The following is an 18,103-nucleotide window of genomic DNA, read 5'->3' as shown; positions in this document are numbered from 1 at the left end:
TGCACTGTCACTTTACAGAATTAAGGAAGGATAAAAGTAACATTTACCATATGAGCTGCAAGGAAATGAAAAGACACAAAACCAATATAGAAACTAGCCATGGATAAGGAGTAAATAAGCAATTCTTGCATTATGGCTTACAATAAGAGTTGAACAGCAGGGAGAAAGTTATGCCAATATTGCCAGCGTTGACTGATGAGACTGACATGGTTTGACAGTCAAAAATGAAGGGCAGCAGCAGGAAAAATCTTGAAACTAAATTCCTTTGAGACTACCTTACTAAATAAGCTTTAGTCTCATCTATATTTTACCCTTATATACTACACCAGGGGACGTTCGGCACGCGGCTCTCCAGGGTAAGCACCCTGGCGGGCCGGGCCAGTTTATTTACCTGCTGACGCGGCAGGTTCGGCCGATCGCAGCCCTCACTCGCCGCGGTTCGCCGTCCCGGGCCAATGGGGGCGGCGGGAAGTGGCACGGGCTGAGGGATGTGCTGGCCGCGGCTTCCCGCTGCCCCCATTGGCCCGGAACGGCGAACTGCGGCCAGTGGGGGCCACGATCGGCTGAACCTGCCGCGTCAGCAGGTAAATAAACTGGCCCAGCCCGCCAGGGTGCTTACCCTGGCGAGCCGCGTGCCGAATGTTGCCGACCCCTGTACTACACAGTTCAATAAATTCCTATTTTTTAAAATTAACAATTATAATTGCATGTGGTTTTGATACTTAGTTATTTTTGTAAATAAGTTATTGACACCTTAACTAAGGTGAGCTAGTGGGGAAGGAATTAAGATTGCTTGGTAGAAAGAAGAAAAGGTATATAGACTTCTACCTCGATATAACGCTGTCCTCGGGAGCCAAAAAATCTTACCACGTTATAGGTGAAACCGCGTTATATTGAACTTGCTTTGATCCACCAGAGTGCGCAGTCCCTCCCCTTCCCCTCCCCCCTCCCCCCCCGGAGCACTGCTTTACCGCGTTATATCCAAATGCGTGTTATATCGGGTCGCATTATAATGGTCCACAAATGAAAAAGAGGTTGAAAAGCACCGTACTAGAGTGCAGTCTCGTTTTATAGGAAAGTCTGTTAAGTAGTCAAGTGTCTGATCTACCTGTTGTTACTGTCTTCACTCCTTTTTTTTTTTTAAATGTCAGAATCCAAGTTGAAGTGAGACCTGTTCCTCAAGAAATATGTGCCAGGTTTTACATGTCTCAAAGTATCTATGGGTAGGCTTGGCAGAATTCAATTTTTTTTTTTTTTTTTTATAATTTTGATGGCTAATACCAATGTTTCTTTATAAGCATTTTAATGTTTTTATCAATTTAAATGTTCACAGCTGTGGAAAATTAAGGGGGGAGATTAGACAATAGGAGAATCAGACATTAATTAGTTAATGACAGTAGACACTGGGTTTGAGAAAGTTTAAAGCTTTATAAACATTAAAATACAAATAGTCAAAATTATACTAAGTATATATCCTTCAGTCAAACTCTAAGTTCTCATCAGCATTTTTTCTTTCTTTGGCTATCTGCTAATTTCTATTATCAATGGAAATATTTTTTCATTGGTATTTGTGCATACAGTGAAATCAATGTTTACTGATAAAAATCGAATCCTTCCAAGCCTATTCCAAGCCTTCAAGTATTGAGAACAATCTCAGAAATACTCATTAATTTTAGAAAGTCAGTTTGTGATTAGTTTCTTATAGAGGCCCTTTTATCACCCTGTAATTAAATGACACCTGCCTAACAGGTCATATTTCCAATTTTTTGACAGTATCTCATCTGTGAATTGTAGAGGGCTTTCTTTTTAAGATTTCTTGTAGTGTTGTTGCTTATACAAAACATTTATTAAAAGTTTTCTGTAATGGAAGTGATTTGGGGCTCATGCAAATGGCCATGCTTGAATCCAATTAGTGATTTTGAATTTCATGTTGGCACTGTCAGAGAATATGCCAAGTAATTTAAAAAAAAAAAAGAGTAGCTTGCATGAACAAAGAAAGCACAGCATGAACACAGCCTTTTTTCCTGCTTCTTGTGCTGTATGTTTGGCAAAGTATGGTAATAACACAGTTTGCTCACACTTGGAGGCAGAACCATGCACTACATTTTATATTCAGTTTTCTTCTTTAGTAGCAATAAAAGAACATATAATGTGGAAGTCTCAGTATATGATTTATGTGCAAACTTAAAAGATGACCCTATAATGCTCAAGTGTCAGAAACATGAGTGTTACAAGGTTATCTTTCAATTATTTTAAATAAATCATAGACTCATAGACTTTAAGGTCAGAAGGGACCATTATGATCATCTGGTCTGACCCCCTGCATGCTGCAGGCCACAAAACCGTCCCTACCCTTCCTTGACTCTGCTGATGAAGTCCCCAAATCCTGTGTCTTAGTGACTTCAATTGGCAGAGAACCCTCCTGCTAGAGATCCCTGCCCCATGCTGCGGAGGAAGGCGAAAAACCTCCAGGGCCTCAGGCAATCTACCCTGGAGGAAAATTCCTTCCCGACCCCAAATATGGCGATCAATCATGGCATCCAGACTTCAAATACTGTTTATCCTGTTTGTGCAACACTTTGTTTAGATATAGAGTCTATACTGACTATTGTAATTCCATGTGCTACAGCAATACAAGTCAGATTTTTGTGATGCTTTTACAAGATGGTATTAAATGAACACATGAATAAATATAGTAGAGAGAGAGCTGTACTCATATAGCTGACTAGCTCATTAGCTCATTCCATAACAGAGGAAAGCAAACCTTATAATTCAAGTAAAAAATTAACAGCTAGTGGGAGTTGCTTAGGAATCTTGTACCCTTTCCATAAACCTTAAAAAACACTTTCACAATTGGAAGACTGCAAAAATGAGGACAAGGGTTGCTCTCTTCTCAGCTATCAGGTTTAGGCCGCAGCCAAAGTTTGACCACAGGAACTAGTGTTTTGACTTTTCTGTTATGGCTAATCCTATTTTCTTACTTTAAAACCATGGCGGAAGTGGAAAGAATTGTGACTGAAAAGTACACAGTGGCATAACCTACTATGGCCCTAATTTAGCAAGGTACATAAACATGCACCTAATTCATTTAGTCCCACTCCAGTCAATGGGATTAGTTCTGTGCTTAAATTTACACTCATGTTAAAGTGTCTTCCTGAGTTGGGGGGCGTGTGTGTGTGTGTGTGTGTGTGTGTGTGTGTGTGTGTGTGTATATATATATATATATATATATATATAATATGGATTCACAAGTGGATAATCTTTCTGAAGAGAGAAATGCACAAACACACTGCTTCTCAGCAAGGTGGATTGAATTAAATCAAGGTGATTTAAATCACCGATTTTAATCATGATTTAAATTAGTGTATTAAACATTGATTTAAATAATAGATTTAAATCTGTTTTCACCTTTGTACTTTGCTGTTATTTTCCTAAAGAGAGGTTGATTATCATTGATTGGTAACCACTAAAATATGTTTATTTGCAACTCACTATAGCCTTTGCATAAAACTTGGTACTTTTTTCCTAACCAAGAGAAAACACTATACACATTTCTTTAAGCAATTAGCTATTTAGATTTGTAATCTTTACATTTTTAAATTTGTTAGAAAATGGTGAATGATGCATTTTTTTATTTACTAGAGGGTTAATTTTTTTACTTATGATTTGTGAAGCTCTAGATGAATGGAATTTGGAATTCAATTAAATCCATAAAACAGCATTTTAAAGTATTTTATTAAAACTACCTTTAATGTGCAGTGCAGGCTTCATAAGAAAAATAAATTTGTAAAATGTGTTTTGCATTTAAAACTGATTTATTAAACAAAGGAAGTATTATCAGTAGTTAGTGAATTGAACTGATTGTTTCTGGTCAACTTGTCCTACACGTTTTTAGAACTAGTAGATGTCATCTACTCACAATTACAGTAGTTTTAATTTCATGGACTGGAAGAGAGAACATGCTTTCCTGCCTTTTCAGTTCCCAGTCAGTTTAACTGTGAATGAACTAGTCATTAAACCAGGTCCGTCGAGAGAAATTTGGAGCCCCAGTACATCATGTGAACTGGGGACCCAACCCCTCCCAAATCCCTTTATTTATGCAAATGTTGCAGACGTTATGGGGGGGACTGGTATTATTTTCCCTTTTCCCTTTGCTCTCAGCATCCCTACATTGAACTGAACTAGTTGAATAAACTGAAATGAAGAAAATATTCTCTCTGCACCTGCAAAAGAGGCTGTTTCTGTCAAAAGCTGATTTAGCACTTCAACAATCTTGTTCCAGTGACTTCCACCAGTTCAGTGGTTTGACTTTCTTTAAAAGTTTGGCAGCAAACATGTACTGCTGGAGTAGTATTATTTTTATTTAATTTAAATTACGTTAACAGATAATAGTTTAGACATTAACATAAGTTATTATAACAAAATTAATTGTATATGTTTGTTTAAAAATACATTAAATTTAAAATAAAAAATCTGATTTAATTTTTTTAATCAGTTTTTATTTACCTGGCTCCTGAAGCTATTGTCTAAATACTAAAAATTCTCCTAGTTTTGCTTGCAGCAAGACTTGATACTACCTGGACTCTAACATGTAATTCGGTAATCCTAATGTTGCAAACTTAATTTAAAGAGAATAAGTCAGACACATAAATGTCATTAATATCAAAAACATGCTAGTTGATATCTGCTACAAGTCAAGTCAGCCTGATCACAGTGAAAGAGGGCTTCTCTGTCGGATGACCACACATCCCATTTTGGCTGGGACAGTTCTTTTTTTAAGCTCTGTCCCAGCTGTCCTGACTCTTTTCTCCCCTCACCTCCCCCTCTCCCCCAAGCTGGGCATTTGTCCTGTTTGCTCTTGCCAACTGCTGATCAGTTGGCAAGAGCAAATGGGACAAATGCACAGTTTTGTCAAACAAGTAGAATGCAATCCCTAGTGGGGTGCAAAGGAACGTGGAGGCGGGGTGGGAATTGGCAACACCAGCCTCACATGGGAGGGAGAGCAGCCCACCACGCAGAGGAGAGAGCTCAGGACTATGCTGGCCCTGCATGTGGGAGGACAGGGATCGGGCCGGCCCCATGTGGTATCCCATTTTCCTTTTGGGAAAATACAGTCACCTTACTTCTTTGGAACTGCCCAGGATATAAATACCTGGTCACCTGGACGGACAGTGACCTCTCACATGCACCTCATCCAGCCACTTCCTGTTTCTCCCTGCTCTGTCCAGGTAAACTTTCTCATTCCTTCCCTCTGCCACCAATTGCAGAGGGAGCCTCCTATAAGGGAAGCTACCTCTTTTCTTCCAGCTAGCTGGACAAAGGACCCACTGCGTACAGTTGCTGTGAGGACACTTTCTGTATAGTTGCGATGTTCATGCTTTTCAATGTTGTAATTTTGCACTGAAATCTAAAATATGCTATTACTGAAGTTCAGTTATAATGGGAGTAAATCAAATAATTTCTCGTTGCATTGTGTGCCTACATAACTCTTTGAAAAAATATTGAAATATTAGGAATATTTTAAACTTGTTTTTATGTATTTGCCTCTGAAATCTAACAAGACTGGAGCGCCTTGAATAGATATTATCTATGTTATAGTATAGACTGCTGTTTAAAAGGTGGCTGTTGTCTGGTCAGTCATTTTCTTCAATATCGCTAAAATAAATCTTGTAAATTAGAGTGCAAAATTACTAATATTCCTTTTTTTCCCATAACAGTGACCAAGAATTTAAATGAGAGAAGAGGCGCAAAATCTTCAGAAATGTCACCAATACCCACGAGGTCAGTTGGTCAAACCACAAAAGCCCATCTGCATCAACAAAACAGAATGAGCCAAGTTCTCCAAGTTCCAGCTGTTAATTTGTACCCTATTAGGAAAAAAGGACCAGCTAAGGACCATGTCACCTTCAGTGAGTATCTGCAATTTGTATTTCCAGTATTCAAAGTAAATTGTGGGGTTAGTAAGTTTGAGAAGGGGAGAGGGATTGGATTCCAAATCAACCAAATATTTGAAATATTTATTATGGAAGCATTGCAGTAGTTCAGCCTCAATAGTTCAAGGTTTCATTTACCCTTTTCATTTACAACATGTCTCAAACTCATTTCCATTTAGTTATGTATAAGAAAGCATAACATTTATCCCACAAGAGAGAACAAAACATACCTTAAATTATTTGCACAACTAAGTTTCTAATACCTTTTTTAGTTTTAATGTTTCTAATTAAAATCCCATTGTATGTAAAGATACTTTCTTGCTTTAGTTTCATAGGCCTCTTCTATAACATATATGTTGGCAAGAAAACAACCATTGCCTCAGAGAGTGCTATTTGAAAAAGTAGAACTAGTTCAGTTTCTGAACCAGACTAATTAAAGTAACAAGCCTATCATCATAACAGGGCAGATAGCAGGCGATTCACCATTGTGCCTAACAGTATATATTTCTATTCTTCTGAATGGAAATCTTACAACTGAGTAGAATTACATTCCTTTTTGCTTTCATGACCTAATGAATATAATACATTCTACTGAGTGTAATCACAGAAGTAAATCACAGGAAATTTAATATTTCAAACTGTGGAGTACCATTGTAATGGCATTATGGTCAAACAGAACAACATATGTTTTAGTGTTATTAGTAACTCTTAGTAAGCATCAAAAATTTTTATTTGTTTCCCGTTATCTAAATTTACCAATGTCTGAGGCTCTCAGGGTTCTATATTAAAATGCTGCTAAATAATATCCCTTTGACCTATTTCCATCTCTGAAATGTATGTTGCTTGCTTTTTTTTTGCCTTCATGACTTTGAATGATACATAATATTTTAAAGCTAAAACAATTTTAAATGACATTAAATTATTCAATAAAACATTGAATAAAGTTAGTGAATAGCGTAAAAAAATTCTGCATCAATTTCCACTTCAAAACTTAAAGAAGACATCAAGAAAGTTAGTTCAACTTCACAAAAGTTGTTTTCCCCTTATTCTTACTGTTATTTCAAACATGGACATAGATTTGCTTTCTAACTTCCTATCTTTAAATTGGCCAACAGAAATTGATTCCTCTCATAAATTGTTTTATCCCTGATTATCTGAAGATGCAGGTTCTGTCAGTCACAGATTTTAGCACTGCAATGTGAGTGAAAAAAAACAAAATACTAAGCTCTTTATCGCACATCCTGACTCACTGCCTCTCAGCTTCTTAACTAACACTATGGCACATCAGATGTTTTTGCCACATCTTACATATCTTTCTTTAAAATCTAAATCCAAAGGAATAAAGTAAAGAGTGTTAAAGTGGTGTCTTTCAGGGAATATACCTTTTTATAGTAAGCTTATTTTCCATCTTCTTCTTCCCTCTCCTAGTTGTAGGAAGTAGAGTAAATGCCGGACTTAAATAGCTGTTAAATTTTATTCATCCACCATATCATTTGAAGTACTCCAGCTGAACAGACTCAACCTGGTATTGGAGCTTGACTGCCAGAACTATGTGGGTCTGTTTTCACTTACTCTTACCTCCTTTATGAAAAGTGTTTAGGACACCTGTTGAACTACTGGAGTTCAGGCTCCAACAAACCCTCGTTAGTCAGATCCTTCTTTAACCAGTTTTTTAAACCTGACATTTCACCTCTGCATATTTGGATGCTTACCACCCGATATGATTACTAATAACTGACAAAATACATTGGTGAGATAGAAGTACAATACTTGACTTAGTCTGTAATACCCCTTAAGCTTCAGGAAAAATAATCTTTCTGAGGAAGAAGTTGCTTGGGGAATAAATCTCTCCTCAGAGCACTCATGGAATTTAGTAAGAATGATTTCCAGGCCCAGCCCAATTTCTTCTGAACTCTGCGGGGTGTGAAGGCCAAATATTTGGCCTTCCTCAGGCTTATGTGGTGCAAAAGGCGGTACTAGTCTTTTACTGAAAACAACTTTTAATTTATCTATTCTTTTATCAGTTTATATTGATAATAAAGAGCAGCCTCATTTTCTTATGTCATGAGCAATAAAAATACTACAGCAATTGAAACATCAAGTCACTTGCACAAATACTGAATTTTAAATAAATACGAGGCTAAAATTTTAATGGTTGGCATGTAATCACGTCTTTTGTGCACATAGATGACTGTTTTAGCACCTAAATATCTATTTTCATACACAATAACCTGATTTATATGTGGAATAGTGGTAATTTCCCAGGCACGTAGACATGCAATTGCAGTGCATTTTTCTGTGCAAACCTCAGGCCTCCTCCTTTAAAAATTTGGCCTCAGTGTGTTCTCTATTAAAAATGGCATATGCTTCTGCTTTAATCTACTTAAGTGTCTGTGCAATTTGAGTTGTGCTTAATTCATGGTGTAACTGCGAAGGTGTCTTATTTCTCTCCTGGATGTTTGAAAAGTTCTGTGTTTCACTAACAATGTATCAGGAGTTTAACTGTAATATACTACAGTACATAGGACTTACTAGTGGAGAATGAGAAAAGCCAATTTCTATGTTTTGCTTCAACTAAGTTCTCTATATGCTTTTTTTGGGCGGGGTGGGGGGAGTTAGTATGAATGTAGAAATTCAGAACAAGTGCTGGAATGACAGCCCTGGATACAAAGTTCTTTATCTCCTGAAGTGGTGCGGCATGGACAGTGACCGTATACACTTCCCCATGCTGTCATAACAGTGTATTGGGAGGAGATTTCAGGCTTCATAGCGTATTCAATCCTTAATCTTTCTGCTAAGGCTCTCTAACAGGGTGTCAATTGTGATGGTTCCTATTGCCACCTGAAAGCTACTAAACTCATTTGAGATGGAACTCTGAGCAATCATCAGATAGCAAATCTTTTGACCACTTCTGACCTGAGTTAAATTTGAAATGTCAACCCACTACTGCATTACTAATCTCCTTAAACAATCCAACGCCTTTTTCTGTTCATGCTTTTACACTAGTCATTATGCAACTTCACCCTTGGTTGTAATTAAAACAGATATCAAACATATTGCCTTGAAAGTAGAACAGTACAAAGTAAATTTCTGTCATCGTCACAGGTACGGGTTCTCCTCAGAAGTCACTCAGTTTGTCTGAGGAAGTAAGTAGTAAGAAACAAGCAGAAGATAGTATATCTATGGCATCCTCTTTGCACTCCAGTCCTCCTGCTTCTCCTCAGGGTTCTCCACACAAAGGTAGGAGTATATGCTTCTATACTATACTTAAGCTTCCATCTCAGGAACTCAGTATTTTGTTATACTATAAAGGTTGTTATGGATTTATCATTTATTTAAGTGATTCTGTGAGTATAGCAACTTTATGTCAAGAAATAAGTGTTTTTTATAGTAAGAGTGGATGAATGTATTTCTGTAAAAATTAATATACAATACACAATTTTCCAATTACAGTATGTACATTTTTGAGATTTAAGTCTGAAATTAGACCTTGTTAAAATTTTGAAAAGCACTTAAGTCCAGTTTTCAAAAGTGAGTTAAGCACTTAGGAGCCAAAGTCTCATTGACAATCTATGTGATATAAGCTCCTGAGTACCTAAATTACTTTCACAGATGGGATTTAGGTGCCTAAGTAATTTAGGATAACATTTCCAAAAGTTTCTCTGTCTGAGCACTGCTTTTGGTGAATTAATGTATGTATGTCTTGAGCACTACACTGTTAAATTAATCTTATACCTGGGACATTCTACCTCTCTTGAATCTTTTCCCAATCATACTGTAAGTCTTTGTTTTACTAGCTTTAATGTATTTTTATTATTAAAATTGGCTTTGCAAGAAACATTACTTTTTTCCTCCATCCATCAAAAATAAATCTAGCCAAACCCTGGATTTTTGCTGAACTACTGTGCAGACATGCTGTGACAGGAGATGCAGGTGCAATGCCAGATAGAATTCAGGATCTTGGTGAAAACTTTGTTACTTACAAAGGTGTATTGGAAAATAAGTAATGTATCCTGCCAAATCCTGGGTCTCACCATTTACATTTTTGTGTTTGTATGCTGAGTTTTCCTTGCTATCATGATGTTCTGTGGGTCCACTTGTTTTTAAACCCTTTGCCTTGAAGGACCTACATCACAATATTCACTAGTCACATTTGGATGGGATTCCCTTGAAAGCCGGTTAACATCACACTTACTAGTCGGCCAAAGTGGTCACTGCTGAATAGTGTAAGGCATTTGTCCCACCTTCCTTCACTCTGAACTGTTGTCTCTGAATTATTGACATCCCTGAGAATGAGGGATTGGATTGGGAACCGTGCATGGGAATTTATTGATCATCTTACACTTCTCAGCAGGAGATCATGCTTGGCAAGATCTCATGAGAATTTGCTTCTGGCACCACAAGACACTGTTTCTTTTAGGAGGGTGTCATTAGTTTTTGTTTTATCATCATAATACATATATAAAAGAAGTGTCTGTGTGGCCTTCTTATTGAATCCTGCTGCCGATGCTTATTCTGATGAGGTTTTCAAGCGTTACTTTTGCTTGTACGTTTCTGTAAACATGTGATTTACATTAACTTTCATATGGTTCCATGAGAATCATATTTCTTTTCTTCTGGATGATTTCATTAGTTTGACTTGCTTTTATCATGTAGGGTTTTTTGTTTGTTTTGAGGGGTTTTTTTTTTTTAGCGCCAGCTTGTTTTGATCAAGGTAGTCTATATCCCGTCTTGTATGTTGTAGTAACATTCATTACTGAATTAAAATTCAAATTATACTTCACGAATGACTGAAATATCCTATCTCAGTCCTGAACTTCACTTAGCCCTCCTATTGCAGGTTTTATTCTCTTTTATTCTCTGAGCTCTACCCCAAGGAGGCCTTATGCAAGATTTAAGAAAAAGTCTTTATTAGGTTAAAATAAAATGTTAATTTTGCTGTCAGATATTTTGTCTTTTACAAAGATTTGTACGTTGTGTGTTTCTTTGTAGTTGGTAACATCCAGAGGTCTGATAACTGTGGTCAAATGAATCTCTCTGGTTCCTCCTCATCGCTTGCCAGTGAAACCAGCAACAAGAACAGTGGGCAACGCAGCTATGGAATAGGTGGGATTTATTTACAAAAGAAAATTCAGGAGATCACTGGCAGAGCAACACATGGTTCTGGCAGTAGTGAAAAGAAAGAAAGTGAGGATGATAGAGACAAGGCAGAAGTTGAGAATAAGCACAGGAAAAGAATGAGATCCCCATTTGGAAGACATAGGGAAAGAAGTTTCTCCAGGGAGAGACCAGCTTTTACAAGTAAAAAGGAGGCAGATCACATTCAAGCTACAGAAGGAAATGAAAAACTAAAGGACATAGACAGTGATGCCCTAAGTACAAGTAGCCATGGCAACAGTAATACACTTGTCTGGTTCTGTCCACAATTGAGGCCCAAGAGGAGGAAGACTATATGATGCACTTTCTCCATTTTATATCAGGCATTTAAATGGTATCAATATTGTACATATGCATTTATTCATGTTCAAGTGTGTATATATATATATTTTTAGTTACTAACAAATACCCCTTCACCTGATCTTTTTAAGGGCAGTTCTTCACCTGAGACTGGCTTTAGAAATCATTTAAAATATTTGAATTAGTGTACTTTAGTGCTAAGGTTAGAAATTCTATGTAAACATACAATCCTCATTTATTTACATTACCCAGTAAATTTTTGTTTCTTGAAATCCACAGAAATATTAAAATCTGTAACATATTATTTAGACTTAAAAATACTCAATATTTCTGCAAACTCCTGCAAATATTGCTTAATAAAAGCAGCCACTGTATCATGCTGCCTTATGTTTCTGTCAGACATACTTTAGTGTTCCTTATTGGTGACAGGGTAGTAATCTTGATTGCCCAAGAATGTACATTATGATATAAATCAATCCCTTCCTACTTTTCAGATAGCGCAAATCTGTTTCACAACAACTACAAGAACTCGTTTGTAAAGCTCTTTGAGATTCTTAGATGAAGAGTGTTCTTTTAAAAAAAAAAAAAATCCACTATAGTGGTGGTGTTTATTATGATGGTCTAATTGTTTAATTTCAGGAGTCAGCATCTGGATAATAAGTCTCTTAAAAGTTATACGTGTGTGTAGGTTGGCTTTTCATTAAGAGGAAAAAGTAATAACGATACTTAAATATTTAAATTCATGAAAGACATAAACAGATGAAATTTAGAAATATGCAGTGTTACATATTAATATACTGAAAAGTAAAGAAATTGAGTTTAATCTAAAATGCCAATCTTAAATACATTTATTTACTCTTAAAGTTACAGTTACTCTAGTTTGATAAACATGAGCGTATCTGTCTCAAAGTTTAATTTGTGTGCCCAAGCTTCAAAAACTGTAAAAATAATCTGTAAATATATTTGAGTTATACAGCATGGCTATTGCCTCTAAAGTCAGGTTATTTGATCGTTATCTTGGTATGCAGGGCATCAGTCATCATGCTGAGTCATATATGTCACTTAAATTGCTTTCGTATAGATGGGTCTGTTCAGATTTTTCTCTGATTCTGAAGTAAATGTTTCACTGTCCTGTACAAAAGTACGCCATGTAGATTTTTACCTAAAGATGAAGTGAGAAACTGTTGATTCATGCTAGTACAACTGGGAAAGAATCTTGATCTGAGAACAGCGCATCAGCTGCAAGCTTTGTATCGTCTCCTGTGAAGAAATTAGATAGTGCTTTGATTAATTTACCAGGAAATCTTAACAGAGGCTAAGTGAAGTCTCTGTTCTCAAATGTCCCACTGTCCTCATCAAATGAAGGGTCAATTCTTATGTGCATGTATGTGTTTGTACTCACAATAGAACGTATCAACTCTAATACTTAGTAAGCATTATCTGTCTCAGTGCAGGCAGGAGAGACTGCTCAAGTCTAGCTTGAAATAGAGTGGACCTTGTCCAGTCACTCTGTAGGAACCCTAAAGAAGGATGAAAATCTAAATATTAAAAGGAGGTAGAAGCCTTAGTCTAAGGCATGCTTCCCTCAATCAAAGAATGACCCACAAATGGTAGGGGAGACTGTTATCTTAAACAAAATGTTAAAGAAAGCAGATTTGAGAGAGACCTGCTCATTAGTTAATTTTATTTCTGATTTACCTCTATTTTAATTCCAAAAAAAGACTATCATAGTTGGACAGAAAAACAAGACCTGACCTGACTCACTACAAGACGCCACTATTTTCTGCAAATCAACTCTTAGACCACATCAACCCAATTATTAATATAAACAAAAACTTCAGCGATCCAGCCAAATTTCCATTGACAGCTTATAATTTATTATGAAAAAGAGCTCAGAGGGATCAGAAAACCAATTGCCATAATTTTCTTTTAACAGAGTTTCAGTTCAGAACGAGAGAGCAATTTAACTGTAACAGACATTGCAAATGATATGCTATTGAAAATGCATTCTGTTCTGTACTCAGAGGGAAAGCACAGAAAAGCTGCAGGAGGCCAACCAGTAAAACTGCTATCACTAGTACCAAGATATCAGCTGCTAGCAAAACCATAATAAGCTTGCAAAATATGTTACTTCATTTTAAATAGATTTCAGAGTATGTTGGTTACGATGTAAGGTAACTGAGCTGATGTATTAGAAATAGTTCCACTCAGAACCAACGTTTGTTTTGACATCCTGTACTTTCAGTACCATTTTTTATTTTTGCTCATGCATATCTGAAAGAACAATGTGTCAGTCATGAAATGCCAGGCAAGTACCCATAGCACGTATATAACTAAAGTCTAGGCATGCAGGGTCCTTGTTTGGTAGGTAATGGACTTTTCTGTCACTTGTTTTCAAAAACAAAACACCAGCTCGAGGGAGAGTATTCAGTTTGTTTGAATTTTACAGTGTACCTAACACAGCAAAATTGGTCGGAGTGAAAAAGAAACCTCTGTGTATTTCATAGTAGTGTTCAAACTTTCTGTTTGAGATGTACCTACCATAAAGGAAGCAAACAGGAGCCTAATGAAAGCTGGTGTAATTGACTTCAGGTCTGAATCTGATTCAATGAGTCTAGCGCTATAGCGCAATCCCAGACAAATTTACTAGAAATGACAATTTTGTAACATGACAATAGACACCTTTTGGTAGTCCATCTGTTAATTTTGGTAGCCCACATAAACCTCAGTGCAAAAATTATACATGTTACCAAAGCTAGGGAGGAATGATGTGGACCACTCTATTGTCTTTCCTCTTCCTCCTCCTAATTTGTCTCAATCCATCCCTCTTCTCTCCCCCCCCCTCCCCCTTTGAATCTTTCTCTGTATTTTCCCTTTCTACTCCAGTTCAGGCTGGCAGATAACGATACAGAATTACTAGCAGTCCTTCACTATGCTAGTTCAGCTGTAGTGCCTGCTGTGATTGAAACACTCACCATCCCAGTCATTTTACTCTCCGCACTTTTGGTAAGCACTTCCATGGAGAAGCGTTAGGCTACACTCCAGCTTCCAGCATTGATTGTCAAAAATGTTAAGGGGCTCCCATGACACACCGATGAGGTTCAACTTGCACTTGAGGACCACTAACTTAAACTGAAAATTAGCTTTAGAGTAAAAAATTAAGTATTTATATGTCCATTTACCCCTGTTTTCACCAGAGTTAGGAAGCTAAAAGAGCCCGTTCACCTAAAATTGATATATTCCCTGAGCTGTTTTTGAAAGGGTGATGTGTGTTAAATTTAAAAACAAAAAAGGAGCTCTAATTTGAAATCTAGCTGTTACAGGTGATTTGTGCAACTCTTACCATATCTTGGACTATGCTATTTAGGGATGAATATTGTTATGTATCCCATAAACTAGCCTCAGCATATTTAAGCACTTAAAAAATATCTGCCATGGAGGAGACCACAGACATAAATGTGCAATCATTCTGATGGCTGCGCTTTTTAAGCTCTTATACCGGTGCCCTCTGTCTGTGGTTGACAGTGTCATTAACATGAACATCCTCTCACCTAAAACTATCAGGAAACTCTTTTATGAGACTAGTTGATTCAATAGGGACCCACAAATACAGGTCTTCAGGAACAAAGTGCCTTGTCTCTGTGCTCCAAGATCAGGATAATTTTTTAACCCATATTTCACACATGGCATAACAGTACTCTGGCACTGAACTGGTAGAGCTGACTTTCAGTTACTGTATAAAATCACATGAAAAAACATTTGTAACTGTAGCAACCCTTGTATTAAAATACAAGGCAGAATCTTAGCTGCTTGACACAGGTTTTTGTATTTATATTTTTCACATAGCATCCAGAGTCAGGATTGCCAGTGATAAGAGGTGAAAGATTAGGTTTAAACTTGTTTGAAGTCCAATCACATTTGACAGGAAAGGAGTGTTCTGTTGCCTCTTGAAAAGAACAATTTGGTGCTCCTTAAGTCATATGGGATTTTTCTAACTTGACAGCCTTCCATGTTGCCGCTTGGTTTCTGCAGCAGTGCAGAGTGGGTAGTGAATTAGATTCCTGCACTGAATGCAGCTGTGAATATTCCTCCTAACTTGTCAAGGCCTGAGGTAGAATTAAAATCTACAAACAACAAACATAAGAAAATTAGCTGGAAAAGAAATATAACGATTTCTGATTACATTTACTTTAGTTACTATTCTTTAAATTTGTTTGTATTAGAGTAGCATCTAGAAACCCAAATCAAGGATCAGGGCATCATTGTTCTAGGTGCTGCACAGACAAATAACAGAGGACAGTCCCTGCTGCAGAGAGCTGGCAGTTTAGGTGTCCCAACAGGATACAAGAAGTTGACAGAATAGACATACGGGGTGGGTGTGGGGGAGGTGAAAACCTTAACAAAATCTCCCCCAGAGCTATTAATCTCTTCTTTTCCCTCCTAGGCTGTAGAAGAAAAGACGTGGTTGGTTTATAGGGGTTGTATTGTTTATGTATGTGTGAGACAGAGAGAGAGAAAAGAACATGTTGAGTGTGGTCCAAGTAGAAAAAAATAAGTTGTACATTTTGTTCTGTAAGTGGTGAGCTTACTGTGGGAGTGCGTTACACAGTGCAGGTCCAGCTGCTTTAAAATGTCTACCTCCCATACTTGTGAGCTGCCCACTTGTTTCCTGATTCATAATGGGGTAAATAAGAAAAGTGAGATGGTGCATATGTCTTATCCTTCAGTGTTTGTAAATTTTGGCAATGATCAGCATACCCTCATTACACCACATGTCTACACTTGCAAGTGGGGGCATGATTTCTAATGGGTAGGCATACCTGTGCTAGCTGTAATTTAACATGTACTCTGATTGCTAGCCCGTTCTGAAGCCTGCCACCACATCTGGTGTTTTGCGAACCGTGATCTTATATCTAAACTACTATTATTGCCTAGATTAAAGCTGTGCTACAGACATGCCTTTGCTTGCAGTGGAGACACCCCCCATTTTCTGTTGAATTTCACGCATAATAGGTGGTACAGGAAGATTGGGGGAAATGCATTGTTTCACTAGCTAAGGTTGTTTTATACTTGTGGCTGAGTGGTTGTAGCATTGAACTAACTTGGCACACCAACCTGGTATTCATGGGGCAATTTGCTGCCATTGCTAATTATATATAATGTTAAGTTAACCTCTTGGTTTAAGTGGGTCTTGGCTGTAAGTACCAGCTGATTTTGGTATTAGCACGTTGTACTGACAAATCCTGATTCCTGTTATGAAGGGTAGTGGCATAAAATCTACAGAGAAATAGGCATGCAGGAGAAGGATCTTTCTGAATAGCCTCATTGAAATACTTTTAGTGCTTTAATGTGGTGGTGAATAAATAGACTTCATCTTCTCTTTTTGATGTTTTTTCCTATTTCCTGCATGTCTTATCTCATTCAGGCTATGCCCTCATACCATCCACTAAATCTGATAACTTCTCAGACTCCAGCCACAGTGAGATCTCATCACGGTCCAGCATCGTGAGTAACTGCTCTGCCGACTCAATGTCTGCAGCCCTACAGGATGAGAGATGTTTGCCTCAGTCTCTTATTGTGATGGATTCAGCAGGAGCCGCAGAAAGAAAAGAAGTTCCTCAACCATCGGCTGAGTATAGTCAGCCTAGCACTGGGTGAGAAGTGTTTGTGCTGTGGTACTTGGCTGACTGACGTAAGGAAAAGGAGCAAAACACTTTAGTCAAGACGCAGTTAAGGGTCATGCTGTAATTATTATTATTAACTTGTTGACAGCAATCAGTGTGCTAGCTGCTTTAAAACGTAGGGGAAGACATTTTTTTTCGCACAAGGAGTTTGCAGTATAATTTAGACAGACAAGAGCTTCTCTGCATCAGCAGGTTTTGGATAAATGTCTCTTGCAGGAAAATGCAAATACACTGCGAGCTTGAAGGATATTTAACAAATTCCCTCCTGTACAGTGCTGAGGAAGGCAGCTGAATGAGAAGAGCATTTCTGGCAGTTATCGCTGGCAATCAGTAATATCAGTCACATCAGTACTTTAATGTTTAATATGTAACCCAAACATGTTGTAAGTTGTTTTTATGATTGTTGAGGCTGATTAGAAACTAGTTGCTCATCTTTTGCCTCCAAAGGTTCCCATACCAGACATTTTGTTGCCTTCTTGGTAAGATGGCTGCCACCAGTAGCTCATTCAAAGATGCCACATATATCTAAAAATGTTGGGCTTGATCCTGTGACAACTTCTATTGAAATCAAGGGGCTCAGTATCTCTTGAGATCAAATGCTGACTTTTCAACCACAATGTATTTTATTCAGGGAGAGAGATTCTCTTTACATTTGAAATATCAAATACCTGGGCTGAGATAGTGGTCAGTTTTTAAGGAGTCATAGTAATGCTTGATATGCCACACTGGCAAAGATCTGCCCGTGGGGAGAAGTGAATGAATTTTTCTTATGAAAAAACACACACTTTTCATTGTTGAATACTATGAGGAGCTGTGTCTACTTGTGTAGCCGTGAAACCCAACAATAATGCGAGAAAGAATAATCAGTATTTTGTAGTGCTTTCTCCTTATCAATGAGACTATTGGGGGGGGGGGGGGGAGAGCATTGCTAAGATAATATAACTTCTGAATATTTACCAATCCCAGTTTTTCCAGTGTGATAAAATTGGAAATAGTAGGCCTATTTAAAGACACATTTTATAAACTAAA

General features: G+C 37.5%; 1 protein-coding gene across 7 annotated transcripts in view; it reads left to right on the top strand.

The window, feature by feature from the left end:
* Positions 1–18,103, top strand: part of RAPGEF6 (Rap guanine nucleotide exchange factor 6) — a 225,085-nt gene that overhangs the window by 195,016 nt on the left and 11,966 nt on the right. For all 7 annotated transcript variants that reach the window (XM_054038150.1, XM_054038149.1, XM_054038154.1 and 4 more), the window contains 4 exons: positions 5,718–5,909; positions 9,039–9,173; positions 10,926–11,039; positions 16,816–17,044. In XM_054038150.1, coding sequence (XP_053894125.1) covers positions 5,718–5,909; positions 9,039–9,173; positions 10,926–11,039; positions 16,816–17,044 — 670 coding nt within the window. The remainder of the gene's footprint in view (positions 1–5,717; positions 5,910–9,038; positions 9,174–10,925; positions 11,040–16,815; positions 17,045–18,103) is intronic.

Source organism: Malaclemys terrapin, chromosome 8 (genome assembly GCF_027887155.1).
Source record: "Malaclemys terrapin pileata isolate rMalTer1 chromosome 8, rMalTer1.hap1, whole genome shotgun sequence".
Classification (NCBI taxonomy): Eukaryota; Metazoa; Chordata; order Testudines; family Emydidae; genus Malaclemys; species Malaclemys terrapin.
The sequence above is the reverse complement of the archived record's forward strand: the minus strand, read 5'-3'. Positions and strand labels throughout refer to the sequence as shown.